General features: G+C 40.1%; 1 protein-coding gene across 4 annotated transcripts in view; it reads left to right on the top strand.

Moving 5' to 3' along the window:
• The window catches only part of LOC150076627 (uncharacterized), a 404,400-nt gene that overhangs the window by 105,563 nt on the left and 275,408 nt on the right, over positions 1 to 23,429 (top strand). For all 4 annotated transcript variants that reach the window (XM_090386197.1, XM_090386196.1, XM_090386195.1 and 1 more), the window contains exon 5: positions 4,940 to 5,147. In XM_090386197.1, the coding sequence (XP_090242323.1) occupies positions 4,940 to 5,147 (208 nt within the window). The remainder of the gene's footprint in view (positions 1 to 4,939; positions 5,148 to 23,429) is intronic.

The following is a 23,429-nucleotide window of genomic DNA, read 5'->3' as shown; positions in this document are numbered from 1 at the left end:
TCACTCTACAAGCTTTACAGGATCTCCTAACGAAAGATAATACCCTACCCAACCGCACCTCCCTCTCCATCAATAATATTTTAGTTCTCACTTCTTTCCTATTAGACGCTAGACATTTTCGGTTCAATAATCAAATATACCAACAAATATTTGGCCTACATATGGGTCTAGGAATCTCCGCCCCTTTATCTGAAATTTACCTAGCAACCATAGAAGAATCAAATTCTCTATGGTTGCTAAGTAAAGAGCCTTACCCTCCAGAAATCAAATTATACATACGTTATGCAGACGATATATTAATAATAGGCAATAGAACCATAATCGATATCCTTTTCACCAAATTTAATTCAATACATCACAGATTAAAATATACACTTGAAACAGAAGAAAATGGACAGATCAATTTTCTTAATCTTACCATATATAAAATGAACACCAAACTTGGAACCAGAATCTTCAGAAAAAAACACACAAATATGGGAAATACTTGCATTTTGACTCACACCATCCACTTAGTACAAAAAAAGCCGTCCTTTTTAATCAGGTTTATAACGCTATTAAATATAGCTCCACACAAGACGATCTATCTACTGAACTGCAATATCTTACAGTTAACTGAAATGGGTATTTCTGGGCCATAAACTTAATTCAACTTACTATCTCTACTGCTAAAAATAACATCTATAATTCACCTAAACATAATGCAAATAGCAACACATGAATTATTCTCCCTTACCACAGCCGCCTGGCTGGACAGTTCCGCTGGGTGTTTGCAGGTACAGATATCACACTTACATTTTCTGCTTATAACAAACTTAGCTCAGTGTTCAACTCATACAAAGAAACATATAAATATCAAATTAATGACATGAATAACAACACATACCTAATAAAATGTCAACAAAATTACAATACCTGTTATATTGGAAGTATAACACCACCAAATACGGTTCCACAAAAACACCTAATACACGAGCATATTATCATTACAATAGTTTTAGAACAGGATAATCAAGTACAGAACTCACACAACACGTACATTCCAATAATCACAACCCCATAATCGACTCAGCCATTACTATCATTAAATTAAGATCCAGTTATAAAAATTTTTCAGTACGAAGCCCTCATCATACAATGGTTTTGCCATCACTCCAAACTCAACGTCATAAATGCAAAACTACCCTACAATCTTTCCCCGGTCTGGAATCTCACGCACCTGAGATTCCCACATGTTTCAAAGAGCATCGCGGGAACTTAGAACTCCTTTAAATATATGCGTTCTCTCCCTATTTCATCATTGTCAACTGAAGACGTTAACAAACGAAAGTCAACTCATTATGACTTTTGGCCTACCCAGTTTAAATTCCTACCTTAATTAAGTTATCAACTATTTCATTAATAACAACCAAGGACGAAGTTTTGCACTCCTACTTCCTTGGGCTTATTTTAATTCCGATTTTCTATTCATTACCCCGATTTATTTAATTCCCTGTCCTAAGCATCAATTGCTTAGGACAGGGAATTAAATGACCTGTCCCTGTCCTAAGCATCAATTGCTTAGGACAGGGACAGGTCACGGAATGTGCGGTGGTCATTCCGTGACCTTTCCACATCCTCCGTATTTGGTGGTGACGGGCTGGAACCCCGTCAAAGGCAAAAACATCAAAGGCAGATATTGTTGGGAATTCAGAGACGTGGTGTCACACAGATATAAGGGATGCAGAACTGCAATTTGGGGAGTACAACGTCTACAGAAAGGATAGACAGGATAGGAAGGGGGGAGGGGTTATGCTATTAGTTAAGAAACACATAAAAACCAAGGAAGTGAAGCCAGTCGACATTGCTGGACAGTGCAGTGTTGAGTCAGTTTGGTGTGACATAAGCATTGGGAGATCAAAATTGAGAGTAGGAGTGTGCTATAGGCCTAATGACTCCGATGAGAATAAGGAACTGTACAGGGAAATAGAGTGGGCCAGTAAATCAGAGAGTCTTATAATGGGAGATTTTAATTTCCCAGATATTGACTGGAATTTGGGGGCTGGTTACTCACACACTAGCAGGGCTTTTGTGGATTTATTGGATGATTGTTTTCTACATCAGTATGTTCGGGAGGCAACTAGAGGGAGTAATACTCTTGATTTGATTATCAGCAGTGATTCTTCATGCATTAAGAATCTGCAGATAAATGAACCACTAGGTGGCAGTGATCACAGTGTGCTGAAGTGGGATTTACTCAAAGAGGTAACTACCATTAGGGGTAAAGGGAAGGGTATTTGCTTCCGTAAATGCGACTATGATGGACTGAGACAGTGTTTAAATTCTATACAGTGGGACCAACTGATGATATTACCAACAGCAAATTCAAAATGGGAAGCATTCAAAGAACTTATCTTGGAAGCTACTAGGCTTTACATACCAACTAAGAAATATTGTTCAAGGTTTAGGCCAAAATGGATGTCAGATGAACTAATGAGGCATATGGCAGAGAAGAAAAATGCATGGGATACTTACAAATTAACACATGACACAGAAGCCTATGATAGATACAAGTTGATATGCAACCAAGTTACAAAGGAGGTTAGGCAGGCGAAGGCAGATTACGAGAAATCTTTGGCAAAGGATGCAAAGAAAAACAGCAAAGAGTTCTTTACTTATGTAAACTCTAGAAGGAAGGGGATGAATCAGATTGGTCCACTTGATATTGATGGGTCAACTGTTGATGATCCTGCTCAGGTAGCTAACAAACTAAATGAATATTTTGCATCGACATTCACACATGAGGAGTTATTCAGCAAGGGGAATGCCAGAGGTGTATTCAACTCTAGCAGTAAGCTACAGAATCTTGAAATAACTGGGAGTAAAGTGGAGGAGAAACTGTTGAAGATAAACACAAGAAAGGCATCCGGGGTGGATGGGATCTATCCAGTTATATTAAAGGAGGCAGCAAAGGAAGTAAGCAAACCCTTAGCCATAATTATGAGAGCTTCCTTGGACTCAGGGGTGGTACCCATAGACTGGAAATGTGCAAATGTGACCCCCAATTCACAAAGGAGGATCAAAGGCTGACACAAGTAATTATAGACCTGTGAGCTTAACTTCTGTTCCAGGAAAATTAATGGAGGCACTGGTTAAAGAAGCACTGCAGGATCATTTAGACAAGACTTCAGTTATAGCTCACACACAGCATGGTTTTGTTAAGGGGAAGTCTTGCCTGACCAACTTGATTGGATACTATGATGCAGTCACAAAAGAACTGGATGCAGGGAATAACTTTGATATTATATACTTGGATCTTAGAAAGGCTTTTGATACTGTTGCACATGGAAGACTGCTACTCAAATTGGAGCAGTGTGACACATGGAGGAAAATGGCTGCTATGGATAAAGGGGTGGTTGAGGGGGAGAAGACAGAGTGGTAATCAATGGACACTGCTCATCGTGGACTAATGTTATTAGTGGAGTCCCTCAGGGCTCAGTGTTGGGTCCATTATTGTTTTCTGTATTTATAAATGATATTGATGATGGTATATCAAGCTTAATGTCCAAGTTTGCAGATGATACAAAGGTTGGCAGGATTGTCAAGGACACTACTGACACTGTGCTGCTGCAACAGGATCTGGAAAGGTTGAGCAGATGAGCTGAGAGGTGGCAAATGAAGTTTAACATTGACAAATGTAAAGTACTACACATGGGAAACAGCAACCCCAGAGCAACGTATCAACTCTGTGGTACTACACTGACAGTGGTAGAGAATGAAAGGGACTTGGGGGTGGTTGTGCAGGCAGATATGAAGTTCTCTGAGCAGTGCAGACAGGCTGCAAGAGTAGCTCACGGAGTATTGTCAATGATATACAGGAATTTTTCCAGCAGGGATAAGGAGGTGATTATTCCATTGTATAAGGCAATGGTCAGGCCACACCTAGAGTACTGTATACAGGTCTGGAGGCCTCATTTCAAGAAGGATGTAGAGCTGCTGGAACGAGTACAGAGAAGGGCAACAAGATTAGTGAATGGAACAAAGGGGTGCTCTTATGAAGAAAGGCTTAAGTTTTGCAAATTACAGTGTCTGGAGACTAGGCACCAGCGAGGTGATCTGATAGAGGTGTATAAAGCCTTGAATGGTTTAAGCATGCTCATTGCTGATGGGATTCTTCCTCTAGCTCAGAAAAATCACCTGAGAGGGCATAAATTCAAATTGAGGTAAGACAGATGTAGGATAGACGTGCGGAAATTTGCCTTTAGCCAGCGGGTGGTTAGTTGGTGGAACAGACTGCCATCCCTTGTGGTGGAGGTTGATAGCCTAAATAAGTTTAAGGCTCAGCTGGACAGGTATTTTGAACGAACAGAGGGGTGAAGTGGAAGTGGGTTTTTTTTTTTTTTTTTTTGGCTGATGCTGCATAAGTTTGCTTTCTTGCATCAAATGCCTCTACTAATGCTAATGCTAATTGCAGATCATACTAAGATGAGTACCGCTAAATTAAGTATTGCTATTAAATTTATAAAACTCAATACCAAAATAAAAAAATATAATTTTCTATTGGTATTGGCATGCTATTTTCATAGTGTCTATTAAAGATTTAATGACTTTAAGAATACAAATAAAATATCGATTCTGTTTTTAAACTCATTAAGAAGGATCTGCACTGTATATTTCAGGATTTGTATTAAGATTTCAGTTACATCAGTTATATTTCTGTTTATCAATTTTCAGTGTCATTTCAAAGCCTCATCTGTTCCCTCATATAACATATTATTCATTTTCATGCTGCGCAGCTTTGGATTTTAGTCTTAGTTCTAAGGCTCATGTGATCCTTCATATAGCATATTATTCATTTTCATTCTTGACACAACTTTATAAATTTTTCTTTGAATTTTAGAAGTCTTAGTTATATGGTGAAAGTTACTTGATTTGTAATTTTCCAATTGTAATTTTATAGAATCCCCCGGTTCAGTAGGAATAAGATTTGTTCTTCCAAAAAGGAACGTTCAATCTGGAAACAATCCTTTAAACTCAACATTTCCAAATAGAGGAAAAGGAAGAGGCAGAAGCCGAGGTGGCAGTTACATTCAACGTCATCAGCAATATAATGGCCATGTAGGTTCTTCAGGAAGTTCCATTCAGCAACACCAAGAAGAAAGCAAAGGGTAGTGTTTTAATTTCATTGATATTTTTTATTATGTTACTGATATATAAAAGTTTAGTCTCTCTCTCTCTCTCTCCCCCCATTTGCCCCTATACTCCCCTCTCCATAATGATCACAAAAACAAAAAAAACCTATCATGTACCATCATACCTTGAGAATGCAACTTGAATTTGTATAGATTGTAATATATGATCTGTTGAAAATTAAAACCATGTTTTCTGATCATGTCCAGAAACATGATCAGAAAACATGTTTCTGGACATGTTTTCTGATCATGAAAATCATGGAAAATACTAAAAAGCCCTAATCCGTACAGTTGTTTTTGAAAATTTAAAAAAATGAGTATTTTGAAAATAAATGCCTTTTAAATATTAATTTGTTTTTATTTTTTCTTAGTTGCCCACTATTACAGTGAAATTATTTCAAAAATCAAATCAGAGTTAAAAAATAAAATAAATCGGAAAAGATATTGGAAAGTTGAAAGAATAAATCGGAAAAGAATTTTTTAAAAAAATTGGAAAAAAAATAGGAAAAAAAAATCATAAAAATTTAAAAACAATTGTTACTTCATGTTTTTTTGATGTAATTATTATTCATTTTTATCAACTTCTGGATCTGAATTCCAGAGAATTTCAGATTTTGTTATCTAAAAATAGAAGAACAGAGGCTGAGGCTTGATCTTCTACTCCAATTTGTGTTATTTTAAAATCTCTTTTCATGCTGAAGTCTATTCTAAATTGTGTTTACAATCATTTAGAAATGCAGATTAGCGATGGCAGCATTTCCTGGATGAGTTTAACACATTTTGAAATGTTATTTGAAACATCCATAAAAACAGTAATAGTGTTCGTCATATAGAGCAAGAAAGCCACAGGCTTTTACTGCACTGGATAAAAAAAACTCAAGTAGATAAGAAAATATAAATTATATGCTTCCCTCCTCGCACAGCTAACTATGCAGTTGACCTTTGAATTTATTCAAACTGTGAACCTCTACTTTTGCAAAAGCAAATTGTTCAAGCAAGACCAGCTGGCTAAAAGAATTGTCGATTTATTGGATGATTGTTTTCTACATCAGCATGTTCGGGAGGCAACTAGAGGGAGTAATACTCTTGATTTGATTATCAGTAGCGATTCTTCATGCATTAAGAATCTGCAAGTAAATGTACCACTAGGTGGCGGTGATCACAGTGTGCTGAAGTGGGATTTACTCAAAGAGGTAACTACCATTAGGGGTAAAGGGAAGGATTATTGCTTTCGTAAAGGCTACTACGATGGACTGAGACAGTATTTAAATTCAATACAGTGGGACCAACTGATGATGTTACCAACAGCAAATTCAAAATGGGAAGCATTCAAAGAACTTATCTTGGAAGCTACTAGGCTTTACATACCAACTAAGAAATATTGTTCAAGGTTTAGGCCAAAATGGATGTCAGATGAACTAATGAGGCATATGGCAGAGAAGAAAAATGCATGGGATACATACAAATTAACACATGACACAGAAGCCTATGATAGATACAAGTTGATATGCAACCAAGTTACAAAGGAGGTTAGGCAGGCGAAGGCAGATTACGAGAAATCTTTGGCAAGGGATGCAAAGAAAAACAGCAAAGAGTTCTTTACTTATGTAAACTCTAGAAGGAAGGGGATGAATCAGATTGGTCCACTTGATATTGATGGGTCAACTGTTGATGATCCTGCTCAGGTAGCTAACAAACTAAATGAATATTTTGCATCGACATTCACACATGAGGAGTTATTCAGCAAGGGGAATGCCAGAGGTGTATTCAACTCTGGCAGTAAGCTAGAGAATCTTGTAATAACTGAGAGTAAAGTGGAGGAGAAATTGTTGAAGATAATTACAAGAAAGGCACCTGGGGTGGATGGGATCTATCCAGTTATATTAAAGGAAGCAGCAAAGGAAGTAAGCAAACCCTTAGCCATAATTATGAGAGCTTCCTTGGACTCGGGGGAAGTACCCATGGACTGGAGATGTGCAAATGTAACCCCAATTCACAAAGGAGGATCAAAGGGTGACACAAATAATTATAGACCTGTTAGTTTAACTTCTGTTCCTGGAAAATTAATGAAGGCACTGGTTAAAGAAGCACTGCAGGATCATCTAGACAAGACTTCAGTCATAGTTCAGACACAGCATGGTTTTGTTAAGGGGAAGTCTTGCCTGACCAATTTGATTGGATACTATGATGCAGTCACAAAAGAACTGGATGCAGGGAATAACTTTGATATTATATACTTTTATCTTAGAAAGGCTTTTGATACTGCTGCACATGGAAGACTGCTGCACAAATTGGAGCAGTGTGGCATTGGAGGCAAATTGCTGCTTTGGATAAAGGGGTGGTTGAGGGGGAGATGACAGAGAGTGGTAATCAATGGACACTGCTCATCGTGGACTAATGTATTAGTGGAGTCCCTCAGGGTTCAGTAAATGATATTGATGATATTAATGTCCAAGTTTGCCGACGATACGAAGGTTGGCAGGGTTGTCAAGGACACTACTGACACTATGCTACTGCAACAGGATCTGGAAAGGTTGAGCAGATGGGCTTCGAGGTGGCAAATGAAGTTTAACATTGACAAATGTAAAGTACTACATATGGGAAACAGCAACCCCAGAGCAATGTATCAACTCTGTGGTACTACACTGACAGTGGTAGAGAATGAAAGGGACCTGGGGGTGGTTGTGCAGGCAGATATGAAGTTTTCTGAGCAGTGCAGATGGGCTGCAAGAGTAGCTCATGGTGTATTGTCAATGATATATAGGAATATTTCTAGCAGGGATAAGGAGGTGATTATTCGCTTGTATAAGGCAATGGTCAGACCACATTAGAGTACTGTATACAGGCCTGGAGGCCTCATTTCAAGAAGGATGTAGAGATGCTGGAACGAGTACAGAGAAGGGCAACAAGATTAGTGAATGGAACAAAGGGGTGCTCTTACGAAGAAAGGCTTAAGTTTTGCAAATTACAGTGTCTGGAGACTGGTCACCGGCGAGGTGATCTGATAGAGGTGTATAAAGCCTTGAATGGTTTGAGCATGCTCAATGCTGATGGTATTCTTCCTCTTGCTCAGAATAATCACCTGAGAGGGCATAAATTCAAATTGAGAAAAGACAGATGTAGGATAGACGTGAGGAAATTTGCCTTTAGCCAGTGGGTGGTTGGTTGGTGGAATAAATTTCCATCCCTTATCGTGGAAGTTCATAGCCTAAATAAGTTTAAGGCTCAGCTGGACAGGTATTTCGAACGAACAGAGGGGTGAAGTGGAAGTGGTTATTTTTTATTTATTTATTTATTTTTTTTTTGGCTGATGCTGCATAAGCTTTCTTTCTTGCATCAAATGCCTCTACTAATGCTAAATCTCAGCCTCTGTAATTTGAATTGGACACCTAATTTTGGAATTCTTTAAAACAGTGAGAATTCCACCTTCATTAATTTTATTAAACTCTCTCTCATTATTATTATTGTGAGCCTTATTATTATTTTTATTATTATCATATGGTGCAAAGGAAGCCTGAGGCTTATGCTGCACCAGCCAAAAAAAAAAAAAAAAAATTCCCATGTTACCCTGAGAAATAGGAGAGGGAGAGAGAGAGAGAGAGAGAGAGAGAGAGAGAGAGAGAGAGAGAGAGAGAGAGAGAGAGAGAGAGAGAGAGAGAGAGAATAGAAGGGAATCACCAAGAAAGAAAAGAATGATGATATCCAGCTCAGGACCCTAGGTTTGCCAAGCCCATACTCACCAGATGTGAGCCCCTTATAAACCTCAATCAGGTCATCTCTGAGGTGCCAGGTTGCCAAGCTCTGTGGCTCACATAATCGGAGTCTTTCCTAATACAGTCATCCTCCTGTACCATTTGAGTTACCCATCTTTGGATCCTTTCAAGAAGCTCAGTGTGTCTTTTTTTCATCTGATAAGGCATTATATCATATAATGCCTTAAACTGTCAAAAGTTCCCAGTTCACAGATGCCATATAAATTATATGGCATCTGTGAGTAGGAGACCGGCAGAATTACTTAACAAGTACAGGTCACTGTTGAACAAAAGCCGAGAATTAGGGTTGAATTTGAAAGTGTCTGCAATTCTGCCCAGACACGATAGGAGGGAGTATATGATGAGAGCCTTGTCGATCAATTCGGCCCTGGAAAGATTGTGCAAGGCTCAAGGGGTAGAATTTTTTTCAGCCTGGACTGTACTTGTTAACAGGAGAGATTGCTTCTACAGGGATGGGATACACTTAAATAGAAAGGGTGCAAGAATATTTGCTGATGCTATCGAGGCAGTGTTAGGTGGGTCGGAAAACTGCTAGCTTGGGGGGGAGACAAAGACCAATAGATTGACAGTAGCCACTGGCAGAGGTGAAAGAGATTCTTGCACTGCTTCTATTAGAATGAGCAGAAGCCTGAAAAACAAGATGCATGGTATTTCAGATACTGCTGGGAGCCATTGCGGTACAAGTAAACACATGGGTTGTGTTAGGGTAGCTAAGAATAGAAACAGGTGCAGGTATACTTGCGTGTACACCAATGCTAGGAGTTTAGTAAATAAATTTGATGAATTTGAGGTATTACTCAAAACATCGAAGGCAGATATTGTTGGGATATCAGAGACGTGGTGTCACACAGATATAAGGGATGCGGAACTGCAATTTGGGGAGTACAACGTCTACAGAAAGGATAGACAGGATAGGAAGGGGGGAGGTGTTATGCTATTAGTTAAGAAACACATAAAAACCAAGGAAGTGAAGCCAGTCGACATCGCTGGACAGTGCAGTGTGGAGTCAGTTTGGTGTGACATAAACATTGGGAGATCAAAATTGAGAGTAGGAGTGTGCTATAGGCCTAATGACTCTGATGAGTATAATAAGGAACTGTACAGGGAAATAGAGTGGGCCAGTAAATCAGAGTGTCTTATAATGGGAGATTTTAATTTCCCAGATATTGACTGGATTTTGGGGGCTGGTTACTCACACACTAGCAGGGCTTTTGTGGATTTATTGGATGATTGTTTTCTACATCAGCATGTTCGGGAGGCAACTAGAGGGAGTAATACTCTTGATTTGATTATCAGCAGTGATTCTTCATGCATTAAGAATCTGCAGATAAATGAACCACTAGGTGGCAGTGATCACAGTGTGCTGAAGTGGGATTTACTCAAAGAGGTAACTACCATTAGGGGTAAAGGGAAGGGTTATTGCTTCCGTAAAGGCGACTACGATGGACTGAGACAGTATTTAAATTCTATACAGTGGGACCAACTGATGATGTTACCAACAGCAAATTCAAAATGGGAAGCATTCAAAGAACTTATCTTGGAAGCTACTAGGCTTTACATACCAACTAAGAAATATTGTTCAAGGTTTAGGCCAAAATGGATGTCAGATGAACTAATGAGGCATATGGCGGAGAAGAAAAATGCATGGGATACATACAAATTAACACATGACACAGAAGCCTATGATAGATACAAGTTGATATGCAACCAAGTTACAAAGGAGGTTAGGCAGGCGAAGGCAGATTACGAGAAATCCTTGGCAAGGGATGCAAAGAAAAACAGCAAAGAGTTCTTTACTTATGTAAACTCTAGAAGGAAGGGATTGAATCAGATTGGTCCACTTGATATTGATGGGTCAAGTGTTGATGATCCTGCTCAGGTAGCTAACAAACTAAATGAATATTTTGCATCGACATTCACACATGAGGAGTTATTCAGCGAGGGGAATGCCAGAGATGTATTCAACTCTAGCAGTAAGCTTCAGAATCTTGAAATAACTGGGAGTAAAGTGGAGGAGAAACTGTTGAAGATAAACACAAGAAAGGCACCTGGGGTGGATGGGATCTATCCAGTTATATTAAAGGAGGCAGCAAAGGAAGTAAGCAAACCCTTAGCCATAATTATGAGAGCTTCCTTGGACTCAGGGGAGGTACCCATAGACTGGAAATGTGCAAATGTGACCCCAATTCACAAAGGAGGATCAAAGGCTGACACAAGTAATTATAGACCTGTGAGCTTAACTTCTGTTCCAGGAAAATTAATGGAGGCACTGGTTAAAGAATCACTGCAGGATCATCTAGACAAGAATTCAGTTATAGCTCAGATGCAGCATGGTTTTTTTAAGGGCAGGTCTTGCCTGACCAATTTGATTGGATACTATGATGTAGTCACAAAAGAACTGGATGCAGGGAATAACTTTGATATTATATATTTGGATCTTAGAAAGGCTTTTGATACTGTTGCAGATGGAAGACTGCTGCACAAAATGGAGCAGTGTGGCATTGGAGGCAAATTGCTGCTATGGATAAGAGGATGGTTGAGTGGCAGAAGACAGAGAGTGGTAATCAATGGACACTGCTCAACGTGGACTAATGTTATTAGTGGAGTTCCTCAGGGTTCAGTGTTGGGTCCGTTGTTGTTTTCGGTGTTTATGAATGATATTGATGATGGGATATCAAGTTTAATGACAAAGTTTGCAGATGATACAAAGGTTGGCAGGGTTGTCAAGGACACTACTGACACTATGCTGCTGCAACAGGATCTGGAAAGGTTGAGCAGATGGGCTGAGAGGTGGCAAATGAAGTTTAACATTGACAAATGTAAAGTACTACACATGGGAAACAGCAACCCCAGAGCAACGTATCAACTCTGTGGTACAACACTGACAGTGGTAGAGAATGAAAGGGACTTGGGGGTGGTTGTGCAGGCAGATATGAAGTTCTCTGAACAGTGCAGACGGGCTGCAAGAGTAGCTCATGGAGTATTGTCAATGATATACAGGAATTTTTCCAGCAGGGATAAGGAGGTGATTATTCCATTGTATAAGGCGATGGTCAGGCCACACCTAGAGTACTGTATACAGGTCTGGAGGCCTCATTTCAAGAAGGATGTAGAGCTGCTGGAACAAGTACAGAGAAGGGCAACAAGATTAGTGAATGGAACAAAGGGGTGCTCTTACGAAGAAAGGCTTAAGTTTTGCAAATTACAGTGTCTGGAGACTAGGCACCAGCGAGGTGATCAGATAGAGGTGTATAAAGCCTTGAATGGTTTGAGCATGCTCAAGGCTGATGGGATTCTTCCTCTAGCTCAGAAAAATCTCCTGAGAGGGCATAAATTCAAATTGAGGAAAGACAGATGTAGGATAGACGTGCGGAAATTTGCCTTTAGACAGCGGGTGGTTGGTTGGTGGAACAGACTTCCATCCCTTGTGGTGGAGGTTGATAGCCTAAATAAGTTTAAGGCTCAGCTGGACAGGTATTTTGAACGAACAGAGGGGTGAAGTGGAAGTGGTTTTTTTTTTTTTTTTTTTTTTGGCTGATGCTGCATAAGCTTGCTTTCTTGCATCAAATGCCTCTACTAATGCTAATGCTATATTTAGATGCCATATAAATTATATTTATATGGCATCTCTGTACTGGGAGTATTGCCAAGGGATGGCGAATGCATTGAATTACAGAATAATTTTAAAGAAAAAATCACAGAAACCACGAACACATACATACATACATACTATTAAGAAAATATTACATTAGGATGATGTCGAAACGGATGATTGAAGAGCTGGCTGGTTGAAAAGAGCAGAAAAAGTCAGCACGGGACAGTTATATAGCAATGTAAAGTACTGAAGCCTACAACAGGTATAAGTTTGATCTGTAATAGTACCACACATGAGGTCAGGGAGACCAAGGCTGCGTATGAGAAAGCATTGGCTAAGAGAGCAAATAATGGGGTCTGGGAATTTTTCATGTATGTTAATAGAGGGAAGAAAAATGCGAAGTAGATTGGACCCTTGTGCACTAGGTGTGGGGAAAGTCTTAGACAACCCAGATGATGTTGTGGATGAATTGAACAGGTACTTTGCATCTGTCTTTACTGATGAAAGACCATTTATGCTGAGAGGAGACTGTGTGGGGAGGTGCATGAAATTAGTGATGTTATAATTGCTGATAATTGTTTATTAGAAAAACTTTTGAGAATAAAGACAAGTAAGGCTCTTGAAGTTGCTTGTACCCTGTAGTTTTGAGGGAGGGTACTGGGGAGAGTATTGAACCATCGATGTTTAATCCAAACCAAAGAAATTATGAGGCCATCTTTGGAGTCATGGGAGATTTCTTTAGTTTGGGGAAGTGCCAATGTATTGCCAATACATAAAAGCAGGTCTAAGAGTGAAGTTGGTAACTATAAACCTGTCAGTCTGACTTCAATGGTAGGAAAAATTTTAGAGGCAGTGATTAAAAGCGCAATTCAGGGACATTTAGATAGATATGGCATTCTGAAGGATGTACATGGTTTTGTTAAAGGTAAATTATGCTTAATTAACCTAGTAGGCTATTTTGATACAGTTACTTATGCGTTGGATTTAGGGAACAATTTCGATGTAGTTTTTGTGGATTTAACAAAGCATTTGACTTGGTTCTTCATGAGAGGTTACTGTATAACTTGAACAGTTTTTGGGATTACTGGTAAGATTCTAAAAGAGACTGCTGGGTGGCAGAAGGATTGTGATTAATCAATATTCTTCAGATTGGTGTAACGTGAGGACTGGGGTTCCTCCAGGATTGGTTCTCAGCCCAGTGATATTTCTCATTATCATAAATGACATCGAAGTGAGAGAAGGTGTGATGTCAAAATTTGCAGATAAAGATTGGCAGAGTCGTTAATGATCAGTGCCAAGCAGCGATCCTTCAGAATGACTTGAACAAACTTCAAAGATGGTCAGAGAAGTGGCAGCTATGTTTTAGTGCTGCTAAATGCAAGGTCTTACACTTAGGAATAACAACCCACAAATAAATTATACACTTTGTGGGGTTGAATTAAAAAACAATGGAGGAGGAAAAGGATTTGGGAGTTACAATATGGGCAGATATGAAGTTTTCTGAACAGTGTAAACAGGCAGCCAGTAAACCCCATGGTGTCGTATCAATCATTTATCGAATGCTATCCTGTAGAGATAGAGCGATCATTATTGCACTGTATAAAGCAATTGTAAGACCACATTTGGAATACTGTGTTGAAGTATGTAGACCTCATCTGAAAAAAAAAAAAAAAAAATCAAGCTTCTTGAAAGGATCCAAAGACTGGCAGCTTGATTGGGGAGATCAGTAGGAGGATGGCTGAATGAGAAAAGACTCAGATTTGGTTGGCTACAGAGCATGGTAACCAGGCACCTCAGAGGTGACCTGATTGAGGTTTATAAGGCTCAGAGGGATTAGTAAAATGACTGAATATGGAATTCTCACTGTTCTAAAGAATTCCAGAACCAGGGTTCATAAATTCAAATTACACAGCATGAGGTTTAGATTAGCTTGTAGGAAGTTTTCTTTTAGCCAGCGAGTCGTTGATAGCTGGAACAAGTTGCCCTCACAGGTAATTGAGGCCATCAGTTTGAATAAATTGAAAGATCTACTGGATACTTCTGTGCGAGAAGGGAGGTATATAATTTGTGTTTTCTTGTCTACTTTTTTTTTTTTTTTTTTGTTTCTCTTGCTAGTGCAGCAAAAGCTTAAATCCAGTGTGGCTTAATCTAGCTCATGAGTAACTGGGTCAAAATAGCCTACTAAATTAGTTAATTTACCCTCAACAAAGCCATGTTGTGTGTATCCTTCAGAATGTCATATCTAATTGTCCCTGGATTGCTCTCTTAATCCCCACGAGGGTACCTGTATGTGGTGAGGAGACCTCCCAGTGATGCTGCTGGATTTCCAGACTAGCATCACTGGGATCCAATGCCCACAGCCCAGGTTCCAGGCTAACATCAATGGAATCCGGCGTGTTTGCCATGCGCTGCGACCCGTGGAAATTCGGAAAGGGGGATCCTGGTTTTTGAGGGCCCCAGCTTCAATACACCACTTTGGCCCTTGCTTCGACAAGATGGGTGGAAGGCCTGGCTAGGATCAATCGACTAGTAGGCTCGCCTGCGAGGGTCAACCGTGTCAGTGCCATGCTCCTACCCTCATGGTCCAAGGGACAGAATTCAGGCTGGCGGCGGTGCGGGTATGGTGTCTGGGTAGCCCTGGCGTTCCACTCCCGAGCGCATTTATTGCATGCCGGGTGGTGGGCGTCCCTTTGGGCTCCATGGTGGGTGGGGAGCCCGAGCACTGAACCATTTCAAAACTTTATGAATCCTGATAAACTTATTTCTTCAGGGGCCCCAACCCGGTCCCCATCTGAAAATATAGACGACGACACAGACAGCACTATTGCTACAAAGAGGCAGCGAACTGAACTACCATCAGGGCCTATCCCAAGGTTTTTGATTATACACTCCACCAACGAAAAACCGATTGGTAAAATGTCACCTTTCTTTATACAGAAAGGGTTAGATGGGTTAGCAGGTTCACCCAAATCAGTTAAAAGGCTCTGTTCTGGGGATCTCCCGGTACATGAAACTAAAAATGACAGGCAATCTGAACATCTACTTTGAGTAACATCGATCAGAGGAATACCTATAACAATGACACCACACAGAACACTAAATTCATCGAGAGGTGTAATTTCAGAGTGGGACCTTCTCGACGTTACCGAGGAGGAAATCTGCTCGGAATTGAAGTAACAGGGAGTTATTGCCTTCAAGAGAATTAATGCGCGTAGGGATGGGAAACTGGTTAAAACCAGAAACATTATCCGGACATTCAATTCACCTAAGTCTCCTGATGAGATTAAAGCTGGCTACATAAACTGCCCAGTGTGTTTGCTCCGAACCCTTCACGGTGTTTCAAATGCCAGAAATATGGACACTCACAAATGGCATCCCATGGTTCCCTTGCATGCGCAAGGGAACCATGTGATGTGGTTGTGGTGCAAAGGACCATGAAATAACTGGATGTTCAGCTATGAAAGCTGCATGTATTAACTGCAATGGAGAACACCCTGCATATTCAAGAGCTTGCCAGCGGTGGAAGAAAGAAAAGGAAATACGACTGAAGGCAGAACTTAACATCTCATACCAAGAGGCCAGGAAAGCAGTTAAACCAGTAAGTAGCGGTAAAGCAACATATGCCGAAAAAGTATCCAATAAATGCTCAATTGGCACCCAAACGGATATGACTGTACCACCAAAAGAATCATTCACGCACATCGGCCGCTATCTATTAAGTTCAGTAAAACCAGCAGAGAAATCTCAGTCAGCTGCCACTCCAATATCGGTACCTCCCAATGCTCAAGCACTATCAAAAGCGAGCACTAAAGTAACAGTACAAAATAATCAAGAGCCCATGCCAGGACAAGAAAAAATGGATGTCAAAACCAAGGAGGTACATGACGATTCAGTCTTGGAACTCTTTATGGAGGAAGAGATGGACACAGGACAGCACCCATTCTTCCCCAAAAAAGACAAATCCAAGACTGATAAAAGTAAGCCCTCAGCACCTCGGAAGCCGCCTGATGGACCCACCAAGCCAAAATAATGGCTAAAATCCTACAGTGGAACTGTCGTGGATTCCGACGAAACATTAATGACATCAAGGCACTTCTGCAAAAGTACAAGCAATCGTGCTTTTGTGTACAGGAAACCTATTTAAAGGCAAATGATGACCCCACCATACGTAACATTACGATCATTCGTAAGGACAGAATTGGGGACGGTCCTGCTCATGGAGGAGTTGCAATCCTCGTGAGCAACCAGATTCCCTTTCAGCCTTTGCAACTTACAACCAACGTAGAGGCTTTAGCAATTCGCCTTAAAGTGGGGTTTTTATTAACTGTTTGCTCTCTTTATTTACCACCTGGTATTGACATCCTCCAGGAAGACCTTGATGATCTCATCACGCAATTGCTTCCCTCTTTATTATTTCTTGGGAATTTTAATGGACATAACACTCTGTGGGGTAGTGCTAACATTAACAGAGGGGACGAGTCATAGAGCGTATGCTCACTGACAATGACCTCTCTCTTCTCAGTGTGGGAACAAACACTTTCTTCCACATGCCTACCTGTACGTTTTCTGCCATTAATCTTTCTATCTGCTCTCCTTCCTTCAGTTATATGGGAGGTGGAAGAAAACCCATATGGAAGTGATCACTTCCCGTGATAACCACTTTAACTAGTGGTAGACCGTGTCCGCCATTTAGTTTACCGCGGTGGAAGATTGATCAGGCTGACTGGAATGCCTTTCGACATCCGGCAAATCTTGACATTGCTACAGTCAGTCGGGAACATATCAATGATGCAGTCACGTACGTTACAGAAAGTATTGTCCAATCACCTGCAATTGCAATCCCGAAAACATTCAGCCGGTTTCCACTATTTCCTAAACCTTGGTGGAATTCAGAGTGCACAACAGCAAAAAAGGCACAAAACAAAGCTGGGGAATATTCCGTCTATCCCACGACCGATAATCTAATATCATTTAAACGTGCACGTGCAAAAGCACGTTATATCTAACGTCAGAGCCAAAGGAAATCTTGGATCCGTTTTACATCATCCATAACCCAGACTGCCAGCTCAAAAGTAGTCTGGGACAAGATCCGGAAAATGAAGGGAATATACCCACCGCGCCCTTCGGTGATTCTCGAGCACAATGGATGTCTAATTGTAGACCGAACTGCAGTTGTAAATGCTGTAGGGGAAACATTTGCCAAAACATCTGCAATAACATCATTCCCTCCAGAGTTTATGGCCCTGAAAGAGAAACGTGAGAAACATCCATTAAACTTCTCTTCAAAAGGGCTTGAAGTATATAACAAGCCCTTTACACAGGAGGAGTTAAATGCAGCACTCTTTCTTACGCATGCAAGTGCTGTCAGGCCCGATGACATCCACTACGAAATGATAAAACATCTGTCATCGCATTCTAAAAATCACCTAGTAATTTTGTTTAACGGAATTTTTCTTAATAAACAATTTCCGGATTCCTGGCGAAAGCAATCGTTCTTGCCTTCCCAAAACCAGGAAAGGATCCTAGATATCCAAGTAACTATCGTCCTATTGCTCTGACAAGCTGTTTGTGCAAGATCCTGGAAAGAATGGTTAATGCCCGCCTTGTGTGGTATTTGGAAATAAATGATCTGCTTTCCAGGACACAGTGCAGCTTCCGAAGAGGCAGAACCACTTTGGATCATTTAATCCGACTTGAAACATACATTCGTGACTCTTTATTAAATCCGAGCATCTGGTAACAGTTTTCTTTGATATTGAAAAAGTGTAGGACACAGCCTGGCATTTTGGAATATTAAAAGACCTCTTCAACTTTGGTCTTGGGCGTAACCTTCCTCTCTTTATCAAAAACTTCCTTTTGAATCGTTATTTTCAAGTGCGTTTAGGATCCACTCTCTCTCGAGAGTTCTGTCAGGAAGAGGGAGTCCCACAAGGGTCCGTTCTAAGTGTCATGCTTTTTTGCAATAAAAATAAACTCTATCACGGAACAACTTCTGCCCACGATAAACAATGCCCTCTATGTTGACGAATTTACTATATTTTGTCGCTCATGCAATATGAGCGTCATTGAAAGGCAACTGCAGAAAACCATTGATCACCTTACATCTTGGTCATTAGCTAATGGGTTCAGATTTTCATCACAGAAGACCGTTTGTGTACACTTCTGTCGCAAACGTAATCTTCATCCTGAACTAGATTTAAGGCTTGGACAAAACAACATCCCAGTCGTAGCAGAAGTCAAATTCCGTGGACTTATTTTCGACAAAAAGTTGACATTTCTTCAACATATTCGTCAGCTTAGGACAAGGTGTGTTAAAGGGCTTAACATCCTTCGTGCCCTTTCATCAACTTCGTGGGGCGCAGATCGCTCTACCCTTCTTCGTCTCTACCAGGCCCTTGTCCGTTCTAAACTCGATTATGGGTCCCAGGTATATGTATCTGCTAGAGACAGTGTACTTCGGTGGTTAGATCCAGTTCACCATCAGGCCATTCGGACAGCCACAGGAGCATTTCGCACATCTCCAGTCCAAAGCCTCTACGTTGAAGCAAATGAACCATCCCTATCTTTTCAACGTAAGCAGTTGTCTTTACATTATACCTTTAAATCGAAAGCCCTGCCTGATCATCCCACGTGGGCATCAGTTTTTGAGCCACGTTGGGAAAATCTCTATAATGCCCGTCGGACTGCCAACAGACCTTTTTGTATTCGGATCCAAGGACTATTAAATGAACTAAACATGACGGTAGACAACGTTGCCCAGTCACTAAGGCAACTCCTTCCACCCTGGTATGCACATTTGCCAATGTGTGACTTCTCCCTCAAGATCACGGAGAAGGCTAATACACCGGCGGCCGTCTATCAAAAACTCTTCGTATCACATAGAGAGCAGTACTCTGTCTTTCTGCCAGTCTATACAGATGGCTCAAAGTCAGAATTTTATGTGGGATCTGCTGTCGTATTTCCTCACAACATTATCATTCAAGATTCCGCAAGAAGCTAGCATTTATACTGCAGAGTTGCATGCAATTGAAATAACCCTTCATTATAAATAGCGATTACCAACGGTACATGATTTACTGTGATTCATTGAGCGTGTTACAGGCTCTAGTATCGATGAGGTACAACTCTCATCCGGTCCTGTCCCCGATCCGGCAGATGCTTTGTTCTGCCTTTGAATCAGAATTTGACATTCGCTTCTGCTGGATCCCAAGCCACATTGGGATCCTGGGAAATGAATTAGCTGATACCGCTGCCAAATCAGCCAATTCCCTGGATAGTCATTGCCTGTCAGTCTCCTATACAGACTACAGGCAATTAATAGGCTCTAAATTATATTCCCAATGGCAAGACTCTTGGCATGGACAGACCGCGAATAAACTACACTATATTAAGCCTGTAATCATGCAATGGCACTCCAGTCTACGCAGGGTCCGAAAAGAGGAAGTTGTTCTTGCTCTGCTCCGCATAGGTCATAGCCATCTAACACACTCCTTTTTGCTGAGGGCGGATGGCTCACCTATGTGTGAGACGTGTAACGTTATTTTTAACTGTTTCTCACGTTTTTATTGAATGTCTTGTCTTTAGACAATCTTTTTCTAGAACTTTTAGTAATCCGGCTGAACCATTTACACTCAGTCAGATTTTAGGTGACAGAGACAACATGTTTGATGTTTTTAATTTTTTACACTCGATCAATTTATACATAAAGACTTAAGTTTATATCTTATACCTTTTATATAACCTTTAACGATAGTATCATATTTACCTTTTTGACACGGTAGGCTGTGTTAAGGCTGACCAATATTTTTGTATTAGTTTTATTTTTGATTTGGCGCATTATGGCCACAGCTGCCAATGCGCCATTAAAAACGAAACCAAACCAAAGCTCTCTTAATTATTGCCTCTAAGAGTTTTCCTACCATTGAAGTCAGACTAATTGGTCTGTAGTTACCAACTTCACTCTTAGAATCGCAATATATTGGCACTTCTCTGATCCAAAGGAATTTTGCCTGAGTGCAAAGATGCCCTCATAATTTACCCATTATTATTGAGTGGTTCAATACACTCCCTCGTGCTCAAAAATACAGGGTATATGCCATCAACTCCCAGAGTTTTACTTGCCTTTATACTCAAAAGTTTTTCTAATCATCTGTAATTACGATACATAAACAATCATCTGTAATTACAATATCACTAATTTGCACAGCCTCTTCTCTCTTCAGTAAAGACTGATGCAGTGTACCTATTCAATTCATCCACACATCAGCTGGGTTATCTAAGACTTTTCCACACCCAGTGCACAATGGTCCTGTCTTTCTTTTATGTTACATGAAAAATTCCTTGTCCACAAGGCGCCTCCGTAGCCAGGTGGGAAGGAGCAGCAGTGTGTAGCACACGCTTCTTGATTAGACCAGGGTTCGAGCCCGTCACCACCAAATACGGAGGATGCGGAAAGGTCAGGGAATGACCACCGCATATCCCGGAGCAATATGGCCTTAGTTGCTAATGCTCCTAAAAACCAAACAACAAATAACAACCTTGTCCACATTCTTTGCTCTCTTGTCCTTGCTCACTATTTGTAGTACTATTAGAGAACAACTTGTACCTGTTTCAGGCTTCAGTACTTTTCATTGCTCTGTAACTTATGAATTTTAAATTGTTTCCACAATCAATTAGAAATGCAAATTAGAGATGGCAGTGCTTCCTGAATGAGTTTAACACATTTTGAAATGTTATTTGAAACCTTGAAAATTGTATATCTACCTGAGAGCAGTGCTTCTCAAACTCTGTTGTGAAGGACCAGTTTCTTTTTTTTCCAATCTGTCACGGTCCAGTACTTTTGTAAAATACAAATCTTGTGGACTGCTTAATGGCTGAATTGTCGGGAACCAGTAACATCCGCTACCGATTTCCAATTTGTCACAGACCGGCAATGATTAGCAGACCACACTTTGAGTAGCACTGCCTTAGTGCGCGTGCACACGAGACGTGCATATATATTTTATACTATTGAGTTTGCATGTGATTATTTTTATGTTGTGCTAACTGATATGAAATAAAAGAGTATAAAATAATAGCGCAGTAAAATAAAATCATAAACCGTAGCACATACTATGGGTAGCAGTAATCCCAGGGTAATTTATCAATTGTATGGTACTACACTGAGGGTAGTGGAAAATGAAGACTGGGGGTAATTTTGCAGTAAGATTTAAAATTCTCTGAGCAGAAGTAAACCCCATAAAGGAGAAAAAAATTTTATATTAATGATAAGGCAATCTTACTGTCTTACTTATGAGGAAAAGAGCAGGAAGTACACAGACCTAAGTAAGGAAGTCAAAGAGATTAGCATATGGAACAAGTAATAACCATCCATTGGCATGGAGCCAAATACCCTACAAAAGAGCCTAGCAGTAATATGCTTCCCAGAGAACACCTACAAAGAACTACAGCAACTCCCAAACACCTGAGTTCCTTGACCAACAGTAGTAGCCAGACATAACCATCCTGTGAACTTGTACAAGTACCTGTCATGGGGTGGACCGCCCACTGCCCATGAGGGATAGAAATAATAACAAAAATAATAATAATATGTACAGTCTTTCATCATCATCAGCCATTTTCAATCCACTGCAGGATGAAGGCTTCTCTAGCAACTTTTCAGCTCCTTCTGTTTTGTGCAGTGGCCATCCATTTACGAAATCATTTTATCTTTATTATTTTTCGCCATATGTGATTTAGGTTTTGGTGCATTATAGCCTTCACTGCTGATGGACCAATTAAGCCCTAAGAAACACGCTGGATGTGTGCATTACATCAGTGTATTCTGCAAGAGGCATGCTTGTTCCTGATGCCAATATACTTTGCACACTATTAGACTTTTTTACGTTTCTAAATTTTTTCATTTATAGAAATTTATAGCAGCAATTTTTTTTTTTTTTTTCCTTTATTTTGCTTGTATAAATTTCCCTGTAACATTTGTTCTATTGATCAGAGTCTCTGCAAACATGATCTGTGGTTTACAGAGACTGAGTTTTTTTTTTTTTTTTTTATCTGGAGTATTATTTTCTGATAATACAGTGGATTCCGGTTATTTGGGCCACCGGTTAATTGGGGCAGTCGTTTATTTGGGGCAAATCTTAAAAAACAGAAACTAATCGAGAAAATAGCCAGGGTTTACTTTGCTTAATTGGGGCAGCATGCCGTTTAATCGGGGCAGGAGACCGCAGCACTGGAGATTACCCTACGATTGTCTCCAACGGTACCACGTGGTTTGGTCGAAATTCTGGAGGTCACAACCATAAAATAATAAAAACAATTAGCAGTCACCTGTTTATTGGTCTTTTCTGTTAGTGAAATCTATCATAAACGGACAGTAAACTCCATCTTACTGACAGCTGGAATTCTGTGGGTTATTATGGTGAAATGTGTTTCCACTTACACGAAATCTTCAATCATATAAAAAAATTAATTTTCAGAATCTTCTCTTCATTCCTATTTTTAAAGCTTTGTAACTCGTTACTCCGTTCTCACTTGTACGTATTATGTTACTTGCAATTTGTGTGTGCCGTGTTCTTTGTTATTGATTGCTTATCTTTTTACTGTTTTAAATTTTAACCCCCACCCACAAATGTCAGTGAACAGAAATGTCAACTAGTTCGTATGTACATATTACAGTATGTATTAATTATTCCGATTATCACGTATATTCTTCCGATTTTCCTGTATCATTTAATTTTTTAATTGGTATAGCCTGTGGATAATATTCCTCCTACTTTCGCTAATTAGAATCGCTGTTTAATAGAATCAAAATTCATTTCACAAACGTGATCACAATGACCGGCGCTTACTGCACATCGTATAGTGAACGGTACTTTACCATGTTGAGTTCGT

Source organism: Mastigoproctus giganteus, chromosome 12 (assembly GCF_048544385.1).
Source record: "Mastigoproctus giganteus isolate SK-2022 chromosome 12, ASM4854438v1, whole genome shotgun sequence".
Taxonomy (NCBI): domain Eukaryota; kingdom Metazoa; phylum Arthropoda; class Arachnida; order Uropygi; family Thelyphonidae; genus Mastigoproctus; species Mastigoproctus giganteus.
Note: the sequence above shows the minus strand (reverse complement) of the source record. Positions and strands in the feature narration are given on the sequence as shown.